General features: G+C 44.9%; 1 protein-coding gene and 1 long non-coding RNA gene across 2 annotated transcripts in view; one reads left to right on the top strand and one right to left on the bottom strand.

The window, feature by feature from the left end:
• The window catches only part of LOC143934195 (uncharacterized), a 207,536-nt gene that overhangs the window by 11,028 nt on the left and 171,339 nt on the right, over positions 1 to 25,169 (top strand). The window lies entirely within an intron of this gene.
• MMP23B (matrix metallopeptidase 23B) overlaps positions 1 to 25,169 on the bottom strand; it is a 94,463-nt gene that overhangs the window by 43,345 nt on the left and 25,949 nt on the right. Inside the window, exon 2 of the mRNA XM_077457596.1 lies at positions 2,619 to 2,734. Coding sequence (XP_077313722.1) covers positions 2,619 to 2,734 — 116 coding nt within the window. The remainder of the gene's footprint in view (positions 1 to 2,618; positions 2,735 to 25,169) is intronic.

The following is a 25,169-nucleotide window of genomic DNA, read 5'->3' as shown; positions in this document are numbered from 1 at the left end:
GAGACGGAAGATGGATGGCTGCGCTGGATCAGATCAGCCATCGCTGGACCCCGGAGAGATGATCATCCATCGCTGGATAGCAAGAGTGGATTACAACCGCTGGAATCTTTTTATTTTTAATAAAGGACTTTTTCAAAAGTGTGTTTGTCTTATTTGACTATTTTTTACACTTTCTTTGTGAAATGGTAGGGGTACAAAAGTACCCCCTTACATTTCAAATGGGGGGTGGGATCTGGGGGTCCCCTTGTTAAAGGGGGCTTCCAGATTCTGATAAGCCCCCCACCCGCAGACCCCCACAACCACCGACCAGGGTTGTGGGGATGAGGCCCTTGTCCCCATCAACATGGGGACATGGTGTTTTGGGGGGACCCCAAAGCATCCTCCCAATGTTGAGGGCATGTGGCCTGGTACGGTTCAGAAGGGGGGGCGTTCTCTCGTCCCCCCTCTTTTCCTGCGGCCTGCCAGGTTGTGTGCTCGAATAAAGGGTCTGGTATGGATATTTAGGGGGAACCCCACGGCAATTTTTATTAAAAAATTTGAAGCAGGGTTCCCCTTAATATCCATACCAGACCTGAAGGGCCTGGTAATTGAATTTGGGAGAACCCCACGCTTTTTTTTTTTTTTTTTTTTTTTTTTAATCAATGACTTTCAATGAGTGTTCTCTGTATTATGGTAGCCGACAAATCATTATAGCCGCGAGTGATTTTAAATGACTTTTTTCCTGCAGAAATGACACTTTGTGCAGGGACAGTTCTAAGCACGGGAAACATGTGCCCCTTCACAGGCATACTATAGACACCCCCCAGGTACGAAATTTAAAGGAATATTACACTTTTATTGTTTCACTTTAATCATTATTAAAATCCCTGCTCCCGAAAAAACTGCCATTTTTAAAACTTTTTTTTGCATTGATACATGTCCCCTGGGGCAGGACCCAGGTCCCCAGACACTTTTTAGGACAGTAACTTGCATATTAGCCTTTAAAATTAGCACTTTAGCATCTTTTCTCTCTATGTCGAATATTTTCTCTCTGTTGAATATGTTCTCTATATAATCTTGGACTAATAGAAGTAAGGTTAGGCACATTAGACCACAGGTTCTATAGACACAGATTGTTATTTTCTGAGTCACGTCGAATCTCCTATTCTATATCGAACTGTTGTAACAACGAAAATGAAAATAAAGCATTTATTTATGTTGGATCTTTCGTTTTTCGGATTCTGCACTTTCGTTATCGTTTGTCAAAACGAAAATACCTGAAATTCGGACGAAATTGCATTCGGACGAAAACGAATGCACATGTCTAGCAATCGATCAGATTTCAATCTCTCCACCATGGTCAAGACCAAAGAGCTGTCCAAGGATGTCAGGGTCAAGATTGTAGACCTACACAAGACCATTGCCAAGCTGCTTGGGGAGTGGGTGACAACAGTTTGTGCGTTTATTCGCAAATGAAAGAAACACAAAATAACTGTCAATCTCCCTCGTTATGGGGCTCCATGCACCTCATGGAGTTTCAAAGATCACGAGAAGGGTGAGGAATCAGACCAGAACTACATGGGAGAATCTTGTCGATGATCTCAAGGCAGCTGGGACCATAGTCACCAAGACAACAATTGGTAACGCACTACGCCGTGAAGGACTGAAATCCTGCAGCGCCCACAAAGGTCCCCCTGCTCAAGAAAGCACATGTACAGGTCCATCTGAAGTTTGCTAATGAACATCTGAATGATTCAGAGGAGAACAGGGTGAAAGTATTGTGGTCAGATGAGACCAAAATCAAGCTATTTGGCATCAATTCAAGGAGGAATGCTGCCGATGACCCCAAGGACACTATCCCCACTATCAAACGTGGAGGTGGAAACATTATGCTTTTGAGGATGTTTTTCTGCTAAGGGGACAGGACAACTTCAGCGCAAAGAAGGGACAATGGATGGGGCCACGTACTGTCAAATCTTGGGCGAGAATCTCATTCCCTCAGCCAGGGCATTGGAAATGGGTCATAGAGGGGTATTCCAGCATGACAATGACCCAAAACACATGGCCAAAGCAACAAAGGAGTGGCTCAAAAAGAAGCACTTTAAGGTTCTGGAGTGGCCTAGCCAGTCTCCAGACCTTAATCAGATAGAAAATATGTGGAGGAAGCAGAACGTTTGAGTTACCTAACGTAAGCCTCGAAACCTTAATGATTTGGAGAGGATCTGTAAAGAGGAGTGGGGCAACTATAAGAAACGTCTGACCTCTGTTATTGCCAACAAGGGTTTTGCCACCAAGTACTAAGTCATGTTTTGCAAAGGGGTCAATTTTTCCCTCACTGTACCCTTGAGATAAGGATTTTTTTTGTTTTTGTTTTTGTTAAAGAAGCTCATTGCCTACCATGCACAGCTGCACCAGATTTTGCATTCCAGTTTTAGTAAGTCCACCCCCAAGTGTGTTACTGACAGGACTACTAGGTGAAAAAAGCTAAATTAAAAACCCAAAAACCAGTCCATATCTTTAGACTGGTTTTTCGGATTAGATGCACTTTAACTGTTTACAGATGGGTAGTATTCAAAGGTTCAATATTTTATTTTGATCACAGAAAACATTTTCAGTATGGGCCAATAACTGCTTCATACCTGTATGTCAAATTGAAATGGTGCCATTTGAGCAGGCCAGGAGTCAGGGTGTACCGTTTTGTCCTCAGATGATATGGAAGTCGAAGAGATGGTATTGGAGCAACCACAGAGTCTACCTTAGAGAGAGCAGAAAGTGTTACAGAAGCAACTACTTTGATTTGATCACTGAAATAACAGCAAGCACATGTATGACCACCACAAGGTGTGACTATTATTGTTAAAAAAAAAAGTGCACAATAAAGGCCTATCAGCACCATTCCACATTGAGATGATATTAACTGCATAGAGCTGAATTTAGCCACTTTACAAACTAAGATATCAAATATTAATCACATCAGAAGCTACTATAAAAATATCCGAATTAAATAAATAGAATTTAAAAGTCCAATCCATCTTATGTCCTTGAAATTACATAGCACTCAAGTTAGTCCATCCAAATGTGAAAAGAATTTATATGGTTTAGCATATAGGAAAAATTGTGTACCGTAATTACTTCTTAAACAGATGAAGCTCTCAGTATGTTGATCCTAATCATTATCACTCGTGCACCACATACCAATAACGCCACCACGTGAGTAACACTCTCCTTAGGGTATACACTCGCCAGATGTTAGTATTTCATACGCCTTAAGATTATCCTTTTTTGTCACTTTAAGGACAAGTCATCCACAAATTCTGTCAGGGTGAAGGTATAAATGGCTCCAACACCACAGGATCATATAGGAAACTAAAAATGTCACATAGCGTAATCCTGCTTTCAAATTTTATTGTAGCCAAATGTCCACTCATACAAAATATATGAACTAGCTTATAAAAACAATAGAGCAAATAGTATAAAGTAGTGTAGTCACCAGTCCACTGTATAGGAAGCCACCTGTGTAATTCAAACAACCTCTCTGTTTCTTAGTGATTCCCAACTGACTGTGACATGCAAGCGTCACTTGCGGTCGTTGTGGAGAGCACTACTTGGCGCATTTCGTCACTTCTGACTTCAACTTGCGGCATGTTCACGACGCAATGACCCGGTCTAAAATAGGATCCATGACTCAGCCTATTTACTCTTTATGTGCCGATCGTTACACATTCTATACATGTAAAGTGCTGTAGGTCGGTACAGCAAGGGAAAAGGTCCCAACAGCTGAGAGATGGAATACTAAAATGTACTATAAAATAACTACCTTCAGCAACCAATGCAAACCAATACGAGCTAGTATATATATTTTGTATGGGGGGCATTTGGCTACAATAAAATTTGAAAGAAGGATTACGCTATGTGCCATTTTTATTTTCCTATATGATCATTTGGTATTGGAGCCATGTATACCCTAAGGGGAGTGCTACTCACGTAGTGGCGTTCTTAGTATGTGGTGCATGAGTGATAACGATTAGGATCCACCGTATTGAGAGCTTCACCTGTTTAAGAAGTAATTTCACAATTTTTCTTATGTTGAACCATATAAATGCTTGTCACATTTGGATGGACTGACATGAGCGCCACTATGGCATTTTAAGGACATAAGACGGATTGGACTTTTAAATGCTGTTTATTTCTTGTGACTATTATTGTCCTGAAACTGGATCAGAAGTCACTGAAGACCACAATTGAAATAAATGAATGAAAGAAGCATAGTAAACACACCCTGTACAGATCATGGTATGAAATTTAGCATATTTCGTCGCAACTCATTGAAGCTCTCTTATGCAAACTAACGAAAGAGAAGGATAATATTATTGCCAAACTTGTCTACCTGACCCTATTTTCCATGAAGCATACTAATTGGCCTAATCTTTTACTTTCATACACCTAGGCTCTTGGGTACATGAAAAGCATTGGAAGGAACTCAAACATTTTTCCTAGGAGAAGTATTTTCACCCTTCTATTTTTCTTTAATTTTACAGCCCAGCGAGATTGTTAACTATTTCAGTACAGATGTGCCTTAAATAGAATTCCATCTTCCAGTGTATGAAATCAATGTGAGCATAATAGATATTTATGTAATATGAAATTTGTGTATAATGCTCAACCCTAAGCCCCTCAGTCTGACTGAATATGCACGGACGGGAAAGGAGAGAGCAAGATCTTCTGCTCCTACTCCCGCCCCTCTCCTGTGTGTGCCTGCAGCCCCACCCACATTCCATAGAGAACAATGGGTGGTCCGCTCGTGTAAAAGGGCCCTTACAGTACAAGTGCAAATTCTGCAGACTCTGAAGTAACAGGCTCTGAGAAGCCTGATTAAAGGAGAATGTTGAGAGATGATTACGTAAGTCGGGGCTCCAGTTACCAGGGACCCCCTTATATCAAAGTTAACCTTTAGAACAGAGTCTTCAGTGTTGTCCTTAACTTAGGAGTTCACACTGTCCAGAGTCCTCCCTTATATTGGAGTCTGCAGAGTCTCTCCTTTCAGTGTAAGGGAACTCTGTGGACGTAAATACGTAAAGAGGGAACTCTGTGGACTCTGATGTAAGAAGGGACTCTTGTGAATATATATATTTTAGAATTGTCATTTAATCACAAAATATATGTATAGAGTATACCACAAAAAAGAATTTGCAGTGTGCTGCTAAAGTTTTCGGGTTTGGCTTGAAGAAGAGATGGCAACTCTACCCAAGACAGCAGGAAGAGGTCTCGCTGCAGACCATATTAAAGGGCCCCGCAATGAGAGAAAAGGATCCCAGGGCCAGTGGGAAGGGCCCCAGGGACCAGAGGTCAGGGGCCCCCTTCATGGTTTTTTGCACTGGGGCCCTACAGGTTGTAGTTACAACTCTGAACTATGCGAACATAACATGTTACTAAAGGTGAACTTATCCTTTAAACTGGAACTACAGTAAAACCTTGGATTGAGATTAACTTGGTATGTGTTTTGCAAGACAAGCAACATTTTTAAATAACTTGATAACTTGACTTGATAAACAAGCGATGTCTTGATATACATGTAGCCTCACCTCGCAGCTGAGTATATAAGAGAAGAGAGGCGCCTCTAAGTGTAGAAATATGGTTAGATTTAATGAAGGCACAACATTTAGCAACCCACATGGTTGATGATTAAAACAGGCACATCTAAGTATGAGGTGTGAGCAGACAAGACGGGGTGTTCACTCTGAGCCTACTTGGAGTATATGGTGGGCACTAATATGGGGTAAATTTCATGTATATTATCTGATGCCTTTATTGGACATTATAATTTAATATACCTAATTCTGTGGGAGGGGACACTCACTGTATGTTTCTTGTTGTGATTTTCAATAATAGAGGAGACATAGCGTGATTCTGATTCCCTTTTACCTAGAGTGCCCCTTTTTTTTTCTATGCAGGTCTTATATATACTTTCTGGAGAACAGTCGATCTTGGAGACCCTTTCTTCTCTTTTTTTTTTTTTTTTCTGATATATTTTACATAGTATGAGGTAGCGCCTTGGGCCCTATTTTTTTCTATATATAACATTGCTAAATGTTGTACCTTCATTAAATGTATCCATATTGCTACACTTAGAGCCACCTCTCTTCTTATATTCTGTAGCTGCAGCTGGATTTTGCTTTTAATATTCTTGTGGAGGCTGCCATTTGTGGATGGACATCTTATGGTTTCTTACAGGGAAATTTGCTTTGATATATGAGTGCTTTGGATTACAAGCATGTTTCAGAACAAATTATGCTTGCAAACCAAGGTTTTACTGTATAAACAAATTGCTGTGCAGTTTCTGGCTTATTGTAATGGTAGTTATCAGAACTCTTCTCCTAGTGCCACGATACTGAGAGGAGACCCCTGGATTCTAATCACAATAAGGGACATCTGACAAACATGATCTGTAGCAAAAGTGCTACAGATGATATCCAGGAATGAGGTAGATTCCTTTTTTTCTCTTCAATCTCCGTGTTTGGGGAGCCTAGCCAATCGCACCCTTTTGTGCATTATAAAAGCAAACAGGAAATGGCAGTTTGTCACTTCCTGATGACGCCAGTACAGTGAAACGTAAGTAGAAGCACAGACTCGTCACTGCCGGATCCTTTTGGTATATCAAGAACAAGGCGTGGATCGCACCCTGCCGTGATTCTGATATATTCACCCGCACATGCTGTAGACACCTTAGTGCTGGGCAAAGCACAGTCACATGAGAGTGCAAAATATTTTGTTATCTTTTTAAACATTTTTTATTAAAGCTTACTACACCATAAGAGATCTTTTTGTGTGTCCTTGGTGGAGTCTGTTCACTTATCCTCAGCCACCATCGGGAGGGGGTTAAACAGTGGAGAGATACCTACTTAGGATTCCTCTGGTCCATTCAATCTAAGCGCATTTTGACATACTGTAAAAAGTGGTGAGACACCTTTGGTGAGTTGCCATCTACCTCATGAGCACTTGTGGTGAAGATTTTTGAAGGAACATCAAACCAGAAGATTAACATTTATTTATTTATGGTGTTGGGATTGTCACTTTGGACTTTATATATTTATTTGCATTTTCAATCACTACTTGCTTTTTCTCACTACTGTTAACAGCCAATTTGTGTTATTCACCTTGATGTTTTTAGCGCCAACTCCTTTACATTTGATTTTTTTTATATGATCTCTATAGTAATTGCATTTTGCATACAAACGTCACATAACCTAGCATCCAAAATAACTTGATGTGGATCTCACATTTGCATGTCTTCTGCAAAGAACAACCAATATTAAGGCTGCATTCACACCTGAGCATTTCAAAGTCGTTTTTACCGCAATTTTACCTTGACTTTGCAGTGTTTTTACCATGATTTTGCCGCATTTTTGTTCAGGTCACCAATGTAAGGCAGAAAAAACACCTGTAATCTGCCCCAAAGAAGCTCATGTTCTTTTTTAATCTTAGGGCGTTTTTCAGAAATTTTTTCTTCAGGTGACAAAACACTCAGATGTGAACAGGTGCCATTGAAATGAATGTGATTTTGCTTGTTAGGCGTTTTTTCAAGTGTATTACAAACGTTTTATGGAGCTGAAAACGCTCAGGTGTGAATGCAGCCTTAACATCTCATCGTGGGCGTACAGGAAAGTCTTTGTTTTACTGGGATTTGCTTGTGATTTATCCTGGCAGCTTTGTTTATTCCAGCCTTGGGAATTATCCCATGCTTGCTAAAGTGGTAATACTGGAGCCTAGAGTTTTATTAAGGGAATGCGTGACTCAGCACAAAGTCTGGAGCCTCGCTCGAACAGTACAAAGGAAAAGCGTTACAGATAATGTGTGCTTCTGATTAATGCAAGCTCATGTATTTTACATGTTATGATACCGTTAATATTATTTTCAAGCTGTGGGCGAACTTGTCAGGAATTCCAAATTATAGATCTAGAGATGGAGGTTTAGTACAGCAGGGAAAAAAAAAATAGTAAATCCAGCTAGTAGACCTATTTCTTCAGCATATTTTATCATAAACATATAAGTCTGAGTAGGGCTGCTCGAAAGAACCACTGAACCAAGCACTGGGTAACTGGACATTTTGCCTAGGTTGTGATACAGTGGCCTAAAGGGGCAAGGGGGCCAATCGGAAACATACAAAGGGAAGAGGTGTTCGGGGTTTTCTTTGTTTCTGTTATAACACCTTGCAAATATTCTTTCTTCATAAATTTAGGCCAAAATGTATATTGCTACATTACTTTGGTGAAAATAACCCAAATCATTGTATAGTATTTAGTCTGTAGGAAAGTTATAAAGTACACAAACTATGGTATATATCTGAAAATCGATCAATACTCATGGCTCATTTCTTGAGGCCGAAAATGCCAGGACAGTGCAAATATCTCCCAAATGATCCTTTTTTGCAAAGTAGACAGTCCATGGTATTTAGTAAGAGGCATGGTGAGTTTTTTGAAGTTGTAATTTTACGTCACAAATTTTTGGAACATGAAGAAATTAAAAAAAATGTGATCCTGGTGATCAATTTTGTGATTAGATTTTTTTTTTATCTATTTGTTTACAGTTTTTTTTTTTTCTGTACATACAGTGACCAGAGCAATGGCATGTTACTTGTTACCATAGCAACACTGTATTACTCTGGAGAAGTGATCAGGATTTTTTTTTTTTTTTTTTTTTTTACACACGCACGTTTGGTTATAAAAATGCAATTGACTGTTATAAGCAACCGTTTTTGCTGAATGAAAATGACTTGTTCATATTATGATTAGCTGTGATTGGCAGTATAAATGGCCGAAAATGCAATTTTGATGATTTTATTGTTCCAGAATTGCTGCATTTAAGCTCTAAAATGATTCTGAAGAGTGTAATTTAGTTGGTGTGTGTGTGTGTGTGTGTGTGGTGTGTGTGGTGTGTGTCCATAGCTATAAATAATGTCCTCATGTTGTTAATGAGCCCTGGAGCTATACCTCCCATAGCAACAATATCATACATTTTTTTGCCATCCAGAGTGTTCAGGTAAAGGACCGATCACACACATGGTATAAATGGGCTGTGATTGGCCCTGTCTGTACCATGTGATCCCTGTGAGCGACCACAGAGATCATCACAATAGTTCACAATGAATGGCATGAATCAAAGCCATTCTTCGTGTACAATTGTCATGTCTTCTGTTGTGATTGGTCAAAGCAATCACATATCATATGTTGTCCTCCCAGGATAACAGGCCCCTGCTTAGCCCTCATTTTACAATAGGCCAGAAGGGAAGCAGTTAAACGAATTTAGGCAGCTCAAGCAAACCATACATAGAGCAATATGACTGCGTGTGTGTGTGTGTGTGTGTGTGTGTGTGTACATGTATGACCTCAGAGCGGCGTTGTATCATGCATTTTAAAAATGTGTGACTGTCATTGAGAATGTAAACCATCTCTGTATATACAGTGGTGTGAAAAAGTGTTTGCCCCCTTCCTCATTTCCTGTTCCTTTGCATGTTTGTCACACTTAAGTGTTTCGGAACATCAAACTAATTTAAACAATAGTCAAGGACAACACAAGTAAACACAAAATGCAATTTGTAAATGAAGGTGTTTATTATTAAAGGTGAAAAAAAATCCAAACCATCATGGCCCTGTGTGAAAAAGTGATTGCCCCCTTTGTTAAAACATACTATAACTGTGGTTGTCCACACCTGAGTTCAATTTCTATAGCCACACCCAGGCCTGATTATTGCCACACCTGTTCACAATCAAGGCATCACTTAAATAGGAGCTGCTTGACACAGTAAGGTCCACCAGAAGATCCTTAAAAGCTACACATCATGCCGAGACCCAAAGAAAGTCAGGAACAATTGAGAAAGAAAGTAATTGAGATCTATCAGTCTGGAAAGGGTTATAAAGCCATTTCCAAAGCTTTGGGAATCCAGCGAACCAAGTGAGAGCCATTATCCACAAATGGCGAAGACATGGAACAGTGGTGAACCTTCCCGGGAGTGGCCGGCCGCCCAAAATTACCCCAAGAGCGCAGCGACGACTCATCCAAGAGGTCACAAAAGACCCCACAACAACGTCCAAGGAACTGCAGGCCTCACTTGCCTCAGTTAAGGTCAGCGTTCATGCCTCCACCATCAGGAAAAGACTGGGCAAAAATGGCCTGCATGGCAGAGTTCCAAGGAGAAAACCACTGCTGAGCAAAAAGAACATCAAAGCTCGTCTCAATTTCTCCACAACACATCTTGATGATCCCCAAGACTTTTGGGACAACATTCTGTGGACCGATGAGACAAAAGTGGAACTCTTTGGAAGGTGTGTGTCCAAGTATATCTGGCGTAGAAGGAACACTGCATTTCATAAAAAGAACATTATACAAACAGTAAAATATGGTGGTGGTAGTGTGATGGTCTGGGGCTGTTTTGCTGCTTCAGGACCTGGAAGACTTGCCGTGATAAAAGGAACTATGAATTCTGCTGTCTACCAAGAGATCCTGAAGGAGAATGTCCGACCATCTGTTCGTGTACTCAAGCTGAAACGAACTTGGGTTCTGCAGCAGGACAATGATCCTAAACACACCAGCAAGTCCACCACCGAATGGCTGAAGAAAAACAAAATGAAGACTTTGGAGTGGCCTAGCCAAAGTCCTGACCTGAATCCTATTGAGATGTTGTGGTATGACCTTAAAAAGGCCGTTCATGCTCGAAAACCCTCTAATGTAATTGAATTAGGACAATTCTGCAAAGATGAGTGGGCCAAAATTCCTCCAGGACGCTGTAAAAGCCTCATTGCACGTTATCGCAAACGCTTGGTTGCAGTTGTTGCTGCTAAGGGTGGCCCAACCAGTTATTAGGTTTAGGGGGCAATCACTTTTTCACACAGGGCCATGATGGTTTGGATTTTTTTTCACCTTTAATAATAAACACCTTCATTTACAAATTGCATTTTGTGTTTACTTGTGTTGTCCTTGACTATTGTTTAAATTGGTTTGATGTTCCGAAACACTTAAGTGTGACAAACATGCAAAGGAACAGGAAATGAGGAAGGGGGCAAACACTTTTTCACACCACTGTAAAGGACCTCCCATACCCTAAAGTGCCCTGGGCCCCCCAAGATCTACAGTAAATATGACCTCAGTTGCACTAAACTCCACACTACACATCAGTGGGCATTGATGTGGATTGACTTGCTTCATCATGTGCGTTGATATGTTTTAATGCATTTCTATTGATCTCAAGGGAATATGCATCAGGCAAATGGTGTTAATACAGCCTAAAGTTGAATGGTTAAGACAGTTATAAAACATATTTTGTACTAGGTACAGTGCCTTAAAAAAAGTATTCACACCCCTTGAAATTTTCCATGTTTTGTCATGTTCCAACCAAAAACATAAATTTATTTTATTAGGATTTTGTCTGGTACACCAACACAAAGTGGCACATTGTGAAGTTCAAGGAAAATAATAAATGGTTTTCAAACGTTTTTACAAATAAATAATATGGCGTGCATTTGAATTCAGTTCCCTTTACTCTGATACCCCTAACGAAAATCTAGTGGAACCAATTGCCTTAAGAAGTCACTTAATAAATAGTCCACCTGTGTGTAATTTAATTTTGGTATTATAATACAGTTGTTCTGTGAAGCCCTCAGAGGTTTGTTAGGGAACCTTAGTGAACAAACAGCATCATGAAGGCCAAGGAACACACAAGACAGGTCAGGGATAAAGTTGTGGAGACGTTTAAAGCAGGGTTAAGTTTAAAAAAAAATTCCAAGCTCTGAAAATCTCACGGAGCACTGTTCAATCCATCATCCAAAAATGGAAAGAGTATGGCACAACTGCAAATCTACCGAGACATGGCCGTCCACCTAAACTGACAGGTCGGGCAAGGAGAGCACTAATCGGAGAAGCAGCCAAGAGGCACATAGTAACTCTGGAGGAGCTTCAGAGATCCACAGCTCAGCTTGGGAGAATCTGTCCACAGGACAACTATTAGTCATGCACACCACAAATCTGGCTCTTAATGAGTACACTACAATGTACCCCTTACTCATTCACATAGGGTGGGGGAGGGCGTGGATCTGGGTGCCCCCTTGTAAAAGTGGGCTTTCAGATTTTGATAATCCCCCTGCCCACAGACCTCGACAACCACTGCCCAGGGTTGTTGGGAAGAGGCCCTTGTCCCCATCAGCATGGGGACAAGGTGCTCTGGGTTGGGGGGGGGGGGCAGAGCTCTCTCGCTCCCCCCTTTTCCTGACCTGCCAGGCTGTGTGTTTAGATAAGAGTCTGGTATAGATTTTGGGGACACCACATCATTTTTAAAAAAAATGTTGGTGTGGGATTTCTCCTTAAGATTCATACCAGGCTCTTTGAGCCTGGTATTGTCGGGATCAAAGTTGGATCCCATTCTTTGAAGTTGAATGGAAGTCAGACATGAAGTCGCAGGGCAAAGTCGGATCCACAGTCATACGAGTCATACAGAACCCGGCCTAAAGCTTGGATCACAAAACTGGCTGAATTCTTTAGCAGATAAGAGTTAGGCGGCGTACACACGCGGGGACTGTCTGCCGAAACTAAGTTCGTCAAACAGTCCGCTCAAACTTTTGAATGAACGAACACGCCCACACACGGCACTTTTTGAGCGGACAAATACGGCAAACTTTGTTCGTCGTACTAAGTCCACGCAACTTTTGAAATGAGCGGACTCGCCCACACACGAGGCAACAGTCCGCTCATTTCTAGCGCGTGTGCAGGTAGGCGGGGCCCGCGACGGAGACGTCGCGGTCTCCGCCGCCTGGAATGGACTTAAAGGGGAACCCCAACACCGAAAAAAATCGGCGTGGGGGTCCCCCCAAAGTCCACAACAGACCCTTGTCCGAGCACGCTACCCGGCCGGCCAGGAAAGGGGGGCGAGCGAGCGTGCCCCCCCTCCTGAGCCGTACCAGGCCGCGTGCCCTCAACATGGGGGGTGCCTTGGGGAAGGGGGGGCCGCGCGGCCCCCCCACCCCAAAGCACCTTGTCCCCATGTTGATGAGGACAAGGGCCTCTTCCCGACAACCCTGGCCGTTGGTTGTCGGGGTCTGCGGGCGGGGGGCTTATCGGAATCCGGGAGCCCCCTTTAATAAGGGGGCCCCCGGATACCGGCCCCCCACCCTATGTGAATGAGTATGGGGTACAATGTACCCCTACCCATTCACCTGTAAAATAAAAGTACCCCAAAAAAAAACACAACACACGAGATAAAATATTTTATTGCACAGCTCCGGGGGTCTTCCGTCTTCGGGGGTCTTGTCCCCCTCTTCGGTTCTTCTGCCGGGCCACCGCGCCTTCTTATAGCTCTTTTGCAGGCGGTGGCCCGGTCTTCTGTCGCCGCCTTCCGTTCTTCTGTCGCCGCCTTCCGTTCTTCTGCCGGGCCACCGCGCCTTCTTATAGCTCTTTTAGAGGCGGTGGCCCGGTCTTCTGTCGCCGCTGTCGCCGCCGCCTTCCGTTCTTGTTCTTCTTCTTGTTCTTCTTCTTGTTCTTCTTGTTCTTCTCCAGGAGATGTTGACACGTCGCTCTCTCCGGCCGGAATGCCAGAGCCGCGCTGAGCGGCCACTTATATAGTGACAATGGGGCGGTGTCACATGGTATATGTCACATGGGTTGGTCACATGGTGACCCCGCCCCCTTACGATGTCATAGTCCCCATGTGACATCAACCCATGTGACCAACCCATGTGACATATACCATGTGACACCGCCCCATTGTCACTATATAAGTGGCCGCACGCGTGGCTCTGGCATTCCGGCCGGAGAGAGCGACGTGTCAACATCTCCTGGAGAAGAACAAGAAGAACAAGAAGAAGAACGGAAGGCGGCGGCGACAGAAGACCGGGCCACCGCCTGCAAAAGAGCTATAAGAAGGCGCGGTGGCCCGGCAGAAGAACCGAAGAGGGGGACAAGACCCCCGAAGTCGGGAGAAGAGGCCGGCGGCGGGGAGGAAGAAAGCCGGACTCCTCCGCTAGCAAAAGAGCTACAAGAAGATAGCGGAGGAGTCCGGCGAGAAGACCCCCGAAGACGGAAGACCCCCGGAGCTGTGCAATAAAATATTTTATCTCGTGTGTTGTGTTTTTTTTTTGGGTACTTTTATTTTACAGGTGAATGGGTAGGGGTACATTGTACCCCATACTCATTCACATAGGGTGGGGGGCCGGTATCCGGGGGCCCCCTTATTAAAGGGGGCTCCCGGATTCCGATAAGCCCCCCGCCCGCAGACCCCGACAACCAACGGCCAGGGTTGTCGGGAAGAGGCCCTTGTCCTCATCAACATGGGGACAAGGTGCTTTGGGGTGGGGGGGCCGTGCGGCCCCCCTTCCCCAAGGCACCCCCCATGTTGAGGGCACGCGGCCTGGTACGGCTCAGGAGGGGGGGCGCGCTCGCTCGCCCCCCTTTCCTGGCCGGCCGGGTAGTGTGCTCGGACAAGGGTCTGTTGTGGACTTTGGGGGGACCCCCACGCCGATTTCTTTCGGCGTTGGGGTTCCCCTTTAAGTCCATTCCAGGCAGCGGAGCCCGCGGCGGAGCCCGCGGCGGAGCCGTCGCGGGCCCCGCCTACCTGCACACGCGCTCGAAATGAGCGGACTTTCCTCCGAGCGGGAACAGTTTGCTCATTTCGAAAGTGGCCTACACACGGGCGGACTGTTCGCTCAAACCAAGTTTCAGCGGACAGTTTTTCGGAATTTCCGAAAAACTTTGTTCGTCAAACTTTCCGCTGAAACTGTCCGCTGAAGCCCCACACACGAGCGGACTGTCCGCTGAAACACTGTTCAGCGGACAAAGTTGAGCCAACAGTCCGCCCGTGTGTACGCGGCCTAAGGCTACATTCAACTAGCCTGAATGGTACAATGCAGCTTTTTACTGTAAAGGCTAGTGCAGTGTTGGTTTTGGTAGGGAGCAGTGCAATGCATGCTTCATTGCATTGTGCTGCTTGGTTTTTTCTTTTTGTTTACAACTTTATTTAATGTGTCATGTTACATAGTTACATGTAGTGACCCTTTGTTCATATCACCTTACAGCAGCACAGTGCATTGTACTGCTGTGCACTGACATGTGGTGCCACCCAGTACAGTGTAAAACAACTGTAGACATGCTACATTTTTCTGCACCACAGTGCATCACACCAGTGTGATGGAGATTTTGCTCTATTTTCACATTTCCCCTGTTTTTACATTAATCTGATCAGCTGCCATTCTCTGATTGGAGAACCAGACATGAGCAATGACATCATGCATTTAAAATGGGAGGCTGAGGTAGGGGGACAAAACCACCCTCCAGCCGCCCACCTAATTTCTAACATTACAGCTGGATAGGGCTGTGCATATTCCATTGCTGGAGTCTTTTCACCATTTGAGATCACTGTAAGTGCACCACAAGTGCGAGTCAAAAGCTTGGCTTTGGGTTGCAGAGTAATTTTTAATACATAATCTTCCTTGGGGAAAAAAACGGACACTCAGAAGAAGGCAGGATCATATCTTGAATACCTGCCAGTTGCTGTTATATACTGCCTTTTAACCACCTCAATACAGTGCAGTTACACCCCCTTCCTGACCAGACCAATTTTCAGCTTTCAGCGCTCTCACAGTTTGAATGACAATTACTCAGTCATCCAACACTGTATCCATATGAAACTTGCGTCCTTTTTTCCACACAAATAGAGCTTTCTTTTAGTGGTATTTAATCACTAGTGGGTTTTTTATTTTTTGTGCTATAAATAAAATAAAACGTAAATTTTGTGAAAAAAATGCATTTTTCTTGGTTTCTGTCATAAATTTTTGCTAATCATTAATTTTTCTTCATAAATTTTGGCTAAAATTTATACTGCTACATATCTTTGGTAAAAATAACCCACATTAGTATATATTATTTGGTCTTTGTGAAAGTTATAGAGTCTACAAACTATGGTGCCAATCACTGAAAATTGATCACTTCTGATGAGGCCTTCAGTACATCAGGTGTATCTCATTTCTTGAGACACTAACAAGTCAGGAAAGTACAAATACCCCCCAAATGACCCCTTTTTACAAAGTAGACATTCCAAGGTATTAAGTAAGTAGCATGGTGAGTTTTTTTAAGTTGTCATTTTTTCCCACAATTCTTTGTAAAATGAAGATTTTTTTTTTTTTTTTACTAAATTGTCATATTATCAGGTTATTTCTCACACACAGCATATGCATACAACAAATTACACCCCAAAATACATTCTGCTACTTATCCCGAGTACGGCGATACCACATGTGTGAGACTTTTACACAGCCTGGCCACATACAGAGCACCAACATTGATGTAGTACCTTCAGACGTTCTACGAGCAAAAATGACGTATCTCATTTCTCATCCACCTATTACACTTTTGAAGTCACTGGAGTACCAGGACAATGGAATTTCCCATAAAATGACCCCATTTTGGAAAGCAGACACCCCAACGTATAATCTGTGAGGCATAATGAGTCTTTTGAATGGTTAATTTTTTTCCAGAAGTTTTTGGAATATGTGGAAAAAAATTAAAACACATTTTTTTTTTACACAAAATTGTCAATTTATAAGATATTTCTAACACATAGCATGTATATAGCAAAAATTACACCCCAAAATACATTCTGCTACTCCTCCCGAGTATGGCAATACCACATGTGTGAGACTTTTACACAGCCTGGCCACATACAGAGCACTAACATTGATGTAGTACCTTCAGACGTTCTACGAGCAAAAATGACGTATCTCATTTCTCATCCACCTATTACACTTTTGAAGTCACTGGAGTACCAGGACAATGGAATTTCCCATAAAATGACCCCATTTTGGAAAGCAGACACCCCAACGTATAATCTGTGAGGCATAATGAGTCTTTTGAATGGTTAATTTTTTTCCAGAAGTTTTTGGAATATGTGGAAAAAAATTAAAACACATTTTTTTTTTACACAAAATTGTCAATTTATAAGATATTTCTAACACATAGCATGTATATAGCAAAAATTACACCCCAAAATACATTCTGCTACTCCTCCCGAGTATGGCAATACCACATGTGTGAGACTTTTACACAGCCTGGCCACATACAGAGCACTAACATTGATGTAGTACCTTCAGACGTTCTACGAGCAAAAATTACGCATCTCGTTTCTCAACCACCTATTACACTTTTGAAGGCCCTGGAGTACCAGGACAATGGAATTTGCCATAAAATGACCCCATTTTGGAAAGCAAACACCCCAACGTATAATCTGTGAGGCATAATGAGTCTTTTGAACGGTTCATTTTTTTCCAGACGTTTTTGGAATATGTGGAAAAAAATTAAAACGCTTTTTTTTTTTTTTTTACACAAAATTGTCAATTTATAAGATATTTCTAACACATAGCATGTATATAGCAAAAATTACACCCCAAAATACATTCTGCTACTCCTCCCGAGTATGGCGATACCACATGTGTAGGACTTTTACACAGCCTGGCCACATAGAGAGGCCGAACATTGAAGTAGTACGTTCAGGCGTTCTAGGAGCATAAATGACACATCTCATTTCATTCCTACCCATCACACTTTTGAAGGTCCTGGACCACCAGGACAGTGAAATTACCCACAAAATGACCCCATTTTGGAAAGCAAACACCCCAACGTATATTCTATGAGACATGGGCTGCAAATAGGTACTCGGGTACTCTGATGGGCTGGAGATAGGTACTCGGGTACTCTGATAGCCTGGTGACAGGTACTCGGGTACTCTGATGGCCTGGTGACAGGTACTCAGGTACTCTGATGGCCTGGTGACAAGTACTCGGGTACTCTGATGGCCTGGTGACAAGTACTCAGGTACTCTGATGGCCTGGTGACAAGTACTCAGGTACTCTGATGGCCTGGTGACAGGTACTCTGATGGTTTGGTGACTGGTATTTGGGTACTCTGAAGGGCGGTGACAGGTACTCATATGGACTTTGACAGGTACTCGGGTACTCAGATGAACTGTGACAGGTACTCGGGTACTCAGATGGACTGTGACAGGTACTCGGGTACTCAGATGGACTGTGACAGGTACTCGGGTACCCTGATGGACTGTGACAGGTACTCGGTACTCTAATGGACTGTGACAGGTACTCGGTACTCTAATGGACTGTCACGTACCTTACAGTGGAGTCAGACTGCTGAGGGTGGCCTCTCGCACGGTTCCGGTCTCCACGCCCCTGAGGATGGGGACAGGGAGCGTGAGGACACGAAAGGGTGCAGGTGCCTGAAGGTGGAAGTAGCAGACCTTGGAGATGCTGGGTCCTCACGGTAGAAGAGATGTTGACTGGTCACGTAGGTAGGCACCGGAAGATCAGCAGGTGTGCAGGAAGCACTGCGTGTCTGTAACAGGCAAGGTCGGCAACTGGCAGGCAATGCGGTACAATAACAGGAGGCAGGTGCGTAATCAGGAACAAGCAAGGGTCTGGCAACATGCAAGCAAACGAGGTACAGATTCAGGAGACAAGCCAAAGTCGAAGTCCAAGCCGGGGTCAAAGGTAGTCCAGGAGATAGTAGCACAGGGTATCCAAAGAGCGGGTGTCAGGAACGGGTCACAGGAACAAGGATCACGGGAGCAAGGTCACAGGAGCAACGATCAGGTCTACAGGAGTAGCTGAAGACGATCCAGCACTGATGTCAGGCCAGGATCCTGTTTATATAGAGGGGAGTGAGCCAGGATTGGTGGAAGTGGCCGTCCGTGCGTGAATACGTACATCCGTTCAGTTTGCGCGGGTGTCTTCGCGTGTTCGGATTGGCGTACGTCCACGTGTTCGGATTGGCGTACGTCCACGTGTTCGGATTAGCATACGTCCGTTCGTCCTGGAATTCGTACGCCTCTGACGGGGACACCGCGCATGCCGCCTGGAACGAAGGGAAACTGTCGCTATACGGGGACGTGCATACGTATGGTGAGTTCCCTGACAGTGCCCCCCCCTTAAGGGCAGCCTCCGGGTGCCCCTTAGAACCGACCTTTGAGAGCGATGAAAAGCCCGTATAAGCCTCTGGGCATGAAGATTTGCTTCGGGTTCCCAGGAATTTTCTTCAGGGCCAAAGCCCTTCCACTTAATCAAGTATTGGTTTTGTCCTTGACGCTTCCTGTAATCCAGAATGGCTTCGATTTCAAACTCCTCCTCCCCGTCTACCAATATAGCTTCTGGAGGGCTTAACTCCCGACCTGGAAAGGAATTAGGTACATCAGGCTTAAGTAGAGAAGTGTGAAATACAGGATGGATTTTAAATGAGCCGGGAAGTTCAAGTTCATAGGCTACTGAATTAATTTTCTTCTTAATTGGAAAAGGTCCCAAATATCTGGGTCCCAATTTTTTAGAGGGACACGCCAGTTTCAGGTTTGCAGTTGACAGCCACACACGATCACCGATTTTTAAATCCAATTCCCCCCTTCTCTTCCGGTCAAAAATTTTTTTATCGTCCTCCTGAGCCTTAGAGAGGGTTTCTTTAAGTACCTGATTGTTGATAACAAAGAAATTCAGCCTATCCTGGACGGCTGGTACAGGAGAATCCGGTAAGGATGTTGGCAGGAAGGAGGGATGAAACCCATAGTTGGAGTAAAATGGTGACTGGTTTGTGGCGGAATGAGTAGAGTTGTTAAATGAAAATTCTGCCAAGGGTAGTAACGAAGCCCAATCCTCCTGAGAAAAAGAAGTGAAACAACGTAAATATTGTTCTAACGTTTGATTAGTGCGTTCAGTCTGCCCGTTTGTTTGGGGATGGTAGGCTGAAGAGAAATTTAACTTGATACCCAGAGCTTCACATAATGATTTCCAAAATTTTGACGTGAATTGGACTCCACGATCAGAGACAATATCACCGGGAATTCCATGGAGTCTGACAATTTCTTTAATGAATACTCTGGCTGTCTCGGTTGCAGATGGAGTTCCCTTCATGGGAATGAAATGTGCCATTTTGGAAAAGCGATCCACCACCACAAAGATAGAGGAGAATCCTTCAGAGGGGGGAAGCTCAACAATAAAGTCCATTGCGATCTTATCCCATGGTCTTTCAAGGATAGGTAATGGCCTCAACAATCCCCAAGCTTTATTCTTGCTGTTTTTATTCCGGAGGCAGGTTGAACAAGAGCTAACATAGTTCCTGCAGTCTTTCGCAAGGTTTGGCCACCAGAAATGCCTTTGAACTAAATTTATCGTCTTGTGACCCCCAAAGTGACCCGCCAGGGGATAGTCATGACAAGCCTGTAGAACGGAGGTGCGAAGATTTTGAGGAATGAATAGTTTACTTCCTCGCCAGAGAAGACCATCTTTTTCTTGGAGGTTAATATCTGGAGGGACTGATGCACCTTGAGACGACTGCCGAACCTGTGACAGAAAACTGGTTTGTGTTAATAGAAAGTTCCCGGCTTGCAAAATGGTGTCCGGAGGGGATGAGGCTTCGGTTTCAGAGAACATACGGGATAATGCGTCGGGTTTACTGTTCTTGGATCCTGGTCTGTAGGTTATGTGAAAATTAAAACGGGAGAAGAAGAGAGCCCATCTTGCCTGCCGGGGCCTGAGACGCTTAGCTGTTCTGAGATATTCCAAATTTTTATGATCTGTAAAAATTAATACTGGATGTGTTGCCCCCTCAAGTAGGTACCGCCATTCTTCTAAAGCCAGTTTGATTGCCAGGAGTTCCCGATCTCCCACATCGTAGTTCTTTTCTGACGTATTTAGTTTTTTGGAAAAGAATGCTACAGGATGCATTAATGATTTAGGTCCTTGGCGTTGGGACAGGATGGCGCCTACAGCGTTCTCTGAAGCGTCCACTTCCAGAGTGTAAGGTAGAGCAGGATCAGGGTGTTTGAGTATTGGGGCTGACGTGAATAGCCCTTTTAGTTTGTTGAACGCAGCTTGGGCCTCGATGGACCATCGGAAGCGGTGTTGTTTGCTGGTGAGTTGCGTGATGGGAGCTATAACACTGAAAACGTTTTTAATAAACTTTCTATAAAAATTAGAGAATCCAATGAAGCGCTGTACCCCTTTCTTATCAGTTGGAGGTGGCCAGGATAAAATGGCTGAAACCTTTTGAGGATCCATCTCTATTCCCTCCGTTGATATTACCAGACCCAGAAAGTGAATGGTCCGTCGCTCGAATTCGCACTTCTCGGCCTTGGCGTAGAGCCCATGTTGTCTTAACCTCAGGAGAACTTGTTTCACATGGTCACGATGGGTTTCTAGAGAGTCTGAAAATACCAAAATGTCATCTAAATAAACAATTACAAACAAATCCAAAAAGTCCCTGAAAATGTCATTAACAAAATGTTGAAAAGTAGCTGGTGCGTTGCAGAGTCCGAATGGCATGACCAGGTACTCAAAGTGGCCAAAACGTGTCCGAAAGGCCGTTTTCCATTCGTCCCCCTTACGGATTCTGATTAGATTATAGGCCCCTCGTAAATCCAGTTTCGTAAATATTTTGGCTGATCGAAGTCTCTGGAATAATTCTGGAATCAATGGAAGGGGGTAGCGATTTTTAATCGTCACTTTATTTAAATCCCTGTAATCCACACATGGACGGAGCGAATGATCTTTCTTTTCAACGAAAAATATTCCAGCACCGGCTGGGGAAGAGGAATGTCGAATAAATCCTTTCTTGAGGTTCTCATTGATGTATTCTTTGAGGACCAGGAGTTCAGGTTCCGATAGAGGGAATATCCTCCCGAATGGAATTTCGGCTCCAGGTAGTAACTCGATTGGGCAATCGTAGACCCGATGAGGAGGGAGTGTGTCTGCCTTTCTTTTGTCAAACACGTCCAGGAATCTGTGGTATGTGACTGGGACCAACCTCTGGAGCTCAGATGTAGAACTCGAACAGGCAATGACCGGAACCAGGTGGTTTGAGGTCCTGACACAATTTTGGAGGCAGTAAGTGGATCGAAACACGACCTCACCGGTTATCCAGTTTATTTGGGGATTATGGGCTTGTAGCCATGGCATTCCTAAAATAATTGGGAAGAGTGGTGAAGAAATGACATCCAGGCAGATTAATTCTTGGTGATCGGATAAAATGTTGGCAAGTAGTGGCTGAGTCTCATGGGTAATAGGACCTGATCTGATGTTGGATCCATCTGCTAACCTTATAGAAAGTTGGCGTTGCTTGGGTACCAATGGAATGTTGTGTTGTAGAATGAGAGTATGGTCAATGAATTAACTACAGGCGCCCGAATCAATTATAGCTTGGACCTGGAGTGTTCCTCCTGGAAGCTGTAAGGAAAAGGGAACGGCTATATGAATTGATTTTGTCAGAGGTAATGCATTGGATACAAGAGGTGAGTCTTTGAACTTACGAATCTTATTTGGACATGTATTCGCATAGTGACCAGTTTCCCCGCAGTAAAGGCAAAGGTTATTCTGGCGCCGGCGTAGCTTCTCTTCAGGAGACAATGGTGAGCGAAGTAGCCCTAATTGCATTGGCTCTGGAGCTTCGGAAATGGGAGCAGGTGTGGAAGCAGGAGGATAATTCGGAGCCTTGGGTAACATCCAAGTGGGGCGAAACTGGCCAACTCTTTCAGACCTCCGTTCCCTAAGACGGCGGTCAATTTGGATCGATACCTGTATGAGGTCTTCCAAAGAACTGGGAACTTCGATACGGGCCAACTCGTCTTTTAATGATTCGGACAATCCGATGCGGAATTGGTAACGTAGGGCGGCGTCGTTCCATTGAGTGTCAGAACTCCACCGCCTAAAGTCCGTCACATAATCCTCTACAGGTCTGCGACCCTGTCGCAGGGCATGGAGACTGGCCTCAGCAGTTGTGGCACGCTGAGGATCGTCGTATAATTTAGCCATCTCATCCAGAAAAGAGTCCATGGTATCAAGTAAAGGGCTGGCCTGTTCCAAGAGGCGATGGGCCCAGGTCTGAGGTTCCCCCAGAAGCAAGGAGACGATGAACCCCACTTTTGTGCTTTCCAAGGAGAAGGTGCGAGGCTGTAGCAGGAAGTATAGTTGGCATGCATTACGAAAAGCACAGAATTTGCTGCGATCTCCGGAAAATCGCTCTGGAGTAGGAACTCGAGGCTCCGGGGATGGCACCACTATTGCAGGCATGGATGCTGGGGTTGCCGGACTGGCGGACCGAGATGCTGTAGCCCCTTGGGAGGCAGTAGTGTTTGGAGTTAATGTCTCCACCCTCTGCTCGAGTTGATGGTAACCATCCTGCAGGCCTTGAACTGCTTGGGTAAGGGCAGAGATTTGTTGGCACAGAGCTTCCAAAGGTGAGGCCCCCCTGTCTGACTCCATGTTTCTGGCTGGATCGTACTGTCACGTACCTTACAGTGGAGTCAGACTGCTGAGGGTGGCCTCTCGCACGGTTCCGGTCTCCACGCCCCTGAGGATGGGGACAGGGAGCGTGAGGACACGAAAGGGTGCAGGTGCCTGAAGGTGGAAGTAGCAGACCCTGGAGATGCTGGGTCCTCACGGTAGAAGAGATGTTGACTGGTCACGTAGGTAGGCACCGGAAGATCAGCAGGTGTGCAGGAAGCACTGCGTGTCTGTAACAGGCAAGGTCGGCAACTGGCAGGCAATGCGGTACAATAACAGGAGGCAGGTGCGTAATCAGGAACAAGCAAGGGTCTGGCAACGTGCAAGCAAACGAGGTACAGATTCAGGAGACAAGCCAAAGTCGAAGTCCAAGCCGGGGTCAAAGGTAGTCCAGGAGATAGTAGCACAGGGTATCCAAAGAGCGGGTGTCAGGAATGGGTCACAGGAACAAGGATCACGGGAGCAAGGTCACAGGAGCAAGGTCACAGGAGCAAGGTCACAGGAGCAACGATCAGGTCTACAGGAGTAGCTGAAGACGATCCAGCACTGATGTCAGGCCAGGATCCTGTTTATATAGAGGGGAGTGAGCCAGGATTGGTGGAAGTGGCCGTCCGTGCGTGAATACGTACATCCGTTCAGTTTGCGCGGGTGTCTTCGCGTGTTCGGATTGGCGTACGTCCACGTGTTCGGATTGGCGTACGTCCACGTGTTCGGATTAGCATACGTCCGTTCGTCCTGGAATTCGTACGCCTCTGACAGGGACACCGCACATGCCGCCTGGAACGAAGGGAAACTGTCGCTATACGGGGACGGGCATACGTATGGTGAGTTCCCTGACATGGACTGTGACAGGTACTCGGTACTCTAATGGACTGTGACAGGTACTCGGGTACTCTGATGGACGGTGACAGGTACTCGGGTACTCTGATGGACGGTGACAGGTACTCGGGTACTCTGATGGCCTGGTGACAAGTACTCAGGTACTCTGATGGCCTGGTGACAAGTACTCAGGTACTCTGATGGCCTGGTGACAGGTACTCTGATGGTTTGGTGACTGGTATTTGGGTACTCTGAAGGGCGGTGACAGGTACTCATATGGACTGTGACAGGTACTCGGGTACTCAGATGGACTGTGACAGGTACTCGGGTACTCAGATGAGCTATGACAGGTACTTGGGTACCCTGATGTGCCGTGACAGGTACTCGGGTACCCTGATGTGCCATGACAGGTACTCGGGTACCCTGATGTGCCGTGACAGGTACTGGGGTACCCTGATGTGCCGTGACAGGTACTCGGGTACCCTGATGTGCCGTGACAGGTACTCGGGTACCCTGATGTGCCGCGACAGGTACTCGGGTACTCAGATGGGCCGGGACCGGTACTCGGGTACTCAGATGGGCCGGGACAGGTACTCAGATACTCCGATGGGCCGGGACAGGTACTCGGGTACTCTGATGGGCCGGGACAGGTACTCGGGTACTCTGATGGGCCGGGACAGGTACTCGGGTACTCTGATGGGCTGGGACAGGTACTCGGTACTCTGATGGGCTGGGACAGGTACTCGGGTACTCTGATGGGCTGGGACAGGTACTCGGGTACTCTGATGGGCTGGGACAGGTACTCGGGTACTCTGATGGGCTGGGACAAGTACTCGGGTACTCTGATGGGCTGGGACAGGTACTCGGGTACTCTGATGGGCTGGGACAGGTACTCAAATACTCTGATGGACTGTGACAGGTACTCTGATGGACTGTGATTGACAGGTACTATGAGGGGTGGTGACAGGTCCTCTTTATTGGGGGGGGCAATCAGTGTGATTGGTGTACACTGTATGCGGTAACGAGATGTTACCGCAATCTCCTCCTCACACACGATCGGTGTGTGAG

Source organism: Lithobates pipiens, unplaced genomic scaffold (genome assembly GCF_037356315.1).
Source record: "Lithobates pipiens isolate NorthernLeopardFrog02 unplaced genomic scaffold, aLitPip1_a1.2 Scaffold_27, whole genome shotgun sequence".
In the NCBI taxonomy this organism is placed as follows: domain Eukaryota; kingdom Metazoa; phylum Chordata; class Amphibia; order Anura; family Ranidae; genus Lithobates; species Lithobates pipiens.
The sequence above is the reverse complement of the archived record's forward strand: the minus strand, read 5'-3'. Positions and strand labels throughout refer to the sequence as shown.